The 5,082-nt window shown below is 40.7% G+C and overlaps 1 protein-coding gene across 1 annotated transcript in view; it reads left to right on the top strand.

Moving 5' to 3' along the window:
• The window catches only part of FBP2 (fructose-bisphosphatase 2), a 44,894-nt gene extending 42,156 nt beyond the window's left edge, over positions 1 to 2,738 (top strand). Inside the window, exons 6-7 of the mRNA XM_019668783.1 lie at positions 139 to 258; positions 2,325 to 2,738. Of these exons, the coding sequence (XP_019524328.1) occupies positions 139 to 258; positions 2,325 to 2,519 (315 nt within the window). The 3' untranslated portion in view covers positions 2,520 to 2,738. The remainder of the gene's footprint in view (positions 1 to 138; positions 259 to 2,324) is intronic.
• The last annotated feature ends 2,344 nt before the right edge of the window (positions 2,739 to 5,082 follow it).

Genomic DNA, 5,082 nt, shown 5'->3' with positions numbered 1-5,082 from the left:
TTTTTAATTCCTCAGCTAGTGGGTGAAGGATAAAGAACCTGGAATGCAGAGGCTACACCAAATGGACGTGTGACCCTGAGCTGGTGCTGGCTAATTACTGAACTCACTGCATCTGTTTCTTTCTTCTCTGCTTTCTAGGACAGCAGCGCCCCCTATGGGGCCAGGTACGTGGGCTCCATGGTGGCTGATGTGCACCGCACCCTGGTCTATGGAGGGATTTTCTTGTACCCAGCGAACCAGAAAAATCCTAAGGGCAAGGTAATTCCTCTTTGCTGTATCCGGTCAGGGAGACAGCTGTGTTTCCCTTTCTCTTCACACATGCTTTTTGGCTACTTCCCTGTCTTGGCATGTCTTTTTGTGAGTGGGCAGACAGAAAAGAAATGGGGTATATTTCCCATTAGTGAACTTTGAGGCTATAGTAGTACTTTTGGAGAAGAAGAAGGCTGAAGTTGTTGATGTTGGTGATTTTTCTGGCCTTATGTCCATCATTCACCATGAGTCAGCTGTGTTTATCTCCCACTTTCCATATGCTGTGTCTGACTTGTAGCTTCAGCACCAACTGACTTTGGATCATAGACCCCTTTGAGAAGCTAATGAAACTTATGGACCCACTTCTCAGAAAAAAATGCATGCAAACATGCACATTACATACATTTTCAGGGGATTCAAAGATGACCTGAAGTCCACTCAAGATCCCCTAGAAAGTTTCTAAACTCCAGAATCAGAACTTCTGCTCAGAACTCATTCAATATTTCTGGAAAGTTAGGTCCTAGAAGATCTTAAGCAACTCTATGACACAAAATTGAAAATACTTATGTTATCAAGTAGGAATCTTATGATCCAAATGCATCTATCTTGAATAGGCCCTCCCAAGGAAAGGTATCTGATTTTTAGCCAATCACAGAAATCATAGCAAATTATGCAAATCAAAACAAAGACCTGGCATATTCTCTGACACACGAGCAACTGGCCACACATGTATATGTCTCTCAAGGTAGGTGATTTGAATTATTTGAATGCCAGATTCAAAGCCATGATCAGATCAACAGCACATGAGACCAGAGAGATTTTTCAATATGCAGACTAATATGTCAGGCATTTCTTGTCATATTGTCATATGAGTGTTGAGCTCATACATATGAACCTATTGAACCTGAATCACAAAAAAGTCTGCACAGAAGGTGCTGGAGCAAAGAAAAGTGTCGTGGAGTATTAAGTGAGATTAAGTAAAAGTTGTGGAAACTCTTAAATAGAATCACTCTTGCCATCTACTTAGTTCCAACAGGGAGAACATTAAGAGTAACTATTACTAATTACTAAAATGTTTAAAATGAGTCAGAAAACATCCACATATGATTACATAAACATTTTCATAGACAGGTATAATTCCATATATAGACTTATATTCACAGTGCCATGACCACCACCCATAATTAAAGCACTATTGTTCTCTGATCTCCATGTTTCAGCTCTCACAGTCTCTGTGACCACATCTGTGTGTGTGTGTGGCAGAAGGGGCGGGGGGCAGTATGCTTCTCCGCCTGTGTGTGCCTGTCTTTATAGAGCCATGTAGATTTTGACTGCAGAAAAAAATCGATTACATGGCCTGAAGGCCAAGATACCATGAAGACCTGGGCATTGTGTTTCAAGATGGGTTTACTACACCAATGGCATCTTAAGGTCAGAGCAAACCTTGGCTCCAATGCAAGCTTTATGTGAGAATGCTCTCTTTTTTGGAAGTATCTAAATCAACGTGGTATGAACAACAGTTAATTGGTTGCAACCTGCGACTTTATTATCTGACACCCCAAAACCCCTGCCCCCAAACCCCGAGTGCAAGGGAAAAGGGGGAAGGAGCCAAGCTCTCCAAGTTGCCAGTCAGACTCGCCCTGGCAGCCTGTCCAGGACAGTGTGGCCTCCAATGTCCCTCCTGTGGACAATCAGGGACCCAAGCCTGACTCCTCACAGATAGAGCCTCCTAACCAGGCTTGCAGTTCAGTTTGCATCATTACCGAACCAACAAGAGAAGGGTACCAAGACCTCATTCTCCCAAATAAAGAGGGAGGTCTCTTGTGAGGGTCACAAGTCAGGTAATTACTGACCAGAGGAGCCCACAAAGGTAAATGTGGTGAGCATCAGCTGATGCACCCAGCCTTGTGGAGGGTCTAGATCTCAGGCAGCCCCTCTGCCGAGGTGCATGACCTGGTCTCCCTAACGTAACAAGACAGAAGTTCAGCAGTTGAAATTCCTGGTCAAGTTTTAGGGGTATGGCTCAAGATTTTTGGCCACTTGCCAAGCTTGTCTACTTGCCTGTTTCTCCACAGCTCCGGCTCCTGTATGAGTGTAATCCTGTGGCCTTCATCATTGAGCAGGCGGGAGGCTTGGCGACCACAGGCACCCAGCCTGTGCTGGATGTGAAACCTGAGACCATTCACCAGCGAGTCCCCCTGATTCTAGGGTCCCCAGATGATGTGCAGGAATATCTCACCTGTGTACAGAAAAATCAGGCAGGCAAGTAGTGAGTTTGACCCTGAGAATCCTCTTCTCTTTGTCTTGTACCTTGTACTGAGGACCCTAGGTGAATGATAAACAGCCACAGTGGTGATGAGTAATAAACTGCCAATCCACCGAATTACAAACAGAAGAGTAGTAGTAAACTGCTCATGACAGGTCTAGAGGGCAGATGGGGTTCTGTGGTCAGTGTACATGGCTAAAAATAAAAACCCACATGTGAAAAGAACAACTTTGATTTGTCTTCTGTCATGAACAGTGGCAAATAGGGTTGTAATTTGAAGTCTGTCAGTTCAAGTAATTGGCGGGTATCTACTTGTGGGCAAAAAGTACAGAAATCAATTAAGAATTTGTCTTGGTTGGCTTAAAACTTGAACCTAGTGTCTTATCCTGTAGTGATTCATTTCCTTTTGTCATAAAAAATACATATGTTGAATATATATAGTATATATTATATATTTAAATGTATATTTATGTATTTTTAAATGGCTGACTTAATTTCTTAGAGTTTTTGTTTTATTTTGGTTAAGGTTTGAGTTAGAAATCTGATGGCTATTAAATTCTAAAATTTTGAATTGAGTCTTTTTTGGGAGCAATAACTTGAATGACCAGTAACTGAATGGAAAAATGTGGTCACCTATTGACAAATCTATAAACTAAATGGAGTTAATATTTAAAAACTAACACCTACTTTTCTCAACCCCTTAATTTTGCATTTTTATGTTGGGGATAAATGTCTTAATTAACCCTAGGGCTTAACCAGAGTGCACTGATTAAATGACTCTTCATTTGTCCAAATTATGTCAACATTGGGATAGGGTGGCAAATGCGTCAGAAAACTCAGCTTGTTTTAACAAGAATTGCTATGTATGTATATTAACCTGGAGGCCAAATACCCTTAATGAAATATTGACAAATGAAATCCAGAAGTATTTAAAACAAAGATTCACCAGGATGAATTTGGGCTTAACTCAGAAAATCAAGACTGATTCACATTAGAAAATCCATTAAAGTAATGCATTAGGTTAAGGCAAAAGGTGGAGGTGTGGAGGTAGGGGGTGGGGGGTGTTGGAGAAGCCATGGGAGGAAGCAAGGCTCTCCTTTCACACTTTAGCTTTGGGCAGGCTGGTTCAGACAACCCAAAGGCAGATTTCTACTTGACTTTAATTCAGGACTCAACATTGTTTTTCAGTCCTCTATGGCTTGGCAGCAATAACAAAGGTGGCAAAATTTTAATATATAAATAAAAAATGTTTCATCCTTCCAAAAAGGAACAAAGAATTTTTTTTCCCAGAAAAATTCTGAATTTATCCAATGGGCTATTAATGCTTTATTAGACACTCCATCTGAAACTTTTATCTCAGAGATTCAAACTGAAATCTTCACATCAAAGCCTTTTATGAGTACCTTGGTTTGCTGAGTTTACAGCACATAGTTTAAAGCCTACACAGCCAGGAAGAGAAGGTTTCCTTGGAAACAAGGGTGAAAGACAGCACCTTCAATCATGGTGTATGTTGCTTTGATAAATGGCGGTGGCTACTCAAGGAAAGGTCCATTCACCATTCATATGCGCTGTCCTTCAAGCTGAGACTCTGGGTCCCTGCACATCAAATCCAAGAACAAGATACGAGGGAAGAGTATGGGACTCTCATTCCGTTCTCAGAGGCTATGTATCAAAGATGCTAGGGCGTTAGTGCAGTGGTGCCTGGGTGACCGGTGCTTCCATAAGCAGGATCCAGAAAGACCACTGGGTTGGGCTCTGTGGCCTAAATGAGTTGAGAACCCTTTTTCTCTCTGTTTCTCATTGTCTCCTGATTGCCTTCCCAATTTAGATGTTTGTGTCTGTCTCGGGGAGAAACCCCACTGTTCTTTCCATTTTCAAACATTCCCCCAAAATACACTGTACAGGGCTGGCCCCACTTGGGGAAGGTGGGGCCATTCACTGGTTTTCATTATACTTAGGGCAGACTGGGCATCAGCAGCTGGGAGGCAGACCCATTAACACATCAAAAAGAGAAAATCATTTTAATAGATTCTTTTTAAAAATAAAAAGAAAGTGTGCTGTTTCAAATCAGTGGGGAAAGAATGACTGGTGTTCAAATAGTTAGCTAGTCATTTGGGAGAAAAAATAAAACTAGATCCCCAAAACATATTGCAGATGAATTCCAGAATTAAACATAAAAAAACAAAAATATAAAGGTATTAAAAAAAGATAAAGAGACTGTGTTTATGATATTAAATGGGACTAAAAGATACAAAGCAAAAGGCATAAAAGAAAGACAGATGTGATTACATCAAAATAACAACACTGCAAAGTTAAAAGACAACTGATAGCTGAGGAGAAGATATCTGTAACATATAACAAAAAATGAATATCAAGCCAGATGGACTCATGTCCTGTTGGGGAGACCACTTCATAGTCGGTGTAGANTTGGTTTATTTTTAGTTATAAAGTAAGACAATACAGAGGATTATATGCATTTTAATAGCTTTTTAAAATATGAGAAGAAAAAAGTTGTAATTAAATCTGCACTGATATTACAATAGCTACTCTCCACACGAAGCTATTGA

Source organism: Hipposideros armiger, unplaced genomic scaffold, assembly GCF_001890085.2.
Source record: "Hipposideros armiger isolate ML-2016 unplaced genomic scaffold, ASM189008v1 scaffold_539, whole genome shotgun sequence".
Classification (NCBI taxonomy): domain Eukaryota; kingdom Metazoa; phylum Chordata; class Mammalia; order Chiroptera; family Hipposideridae; genus Hipposideros; species Hipposideros armiger.
The sequence above is the reverse complement of the archived record's forward strand: the minus strand, read 5'-3'. Positions and strand labels throughout refer to the sequence as shown.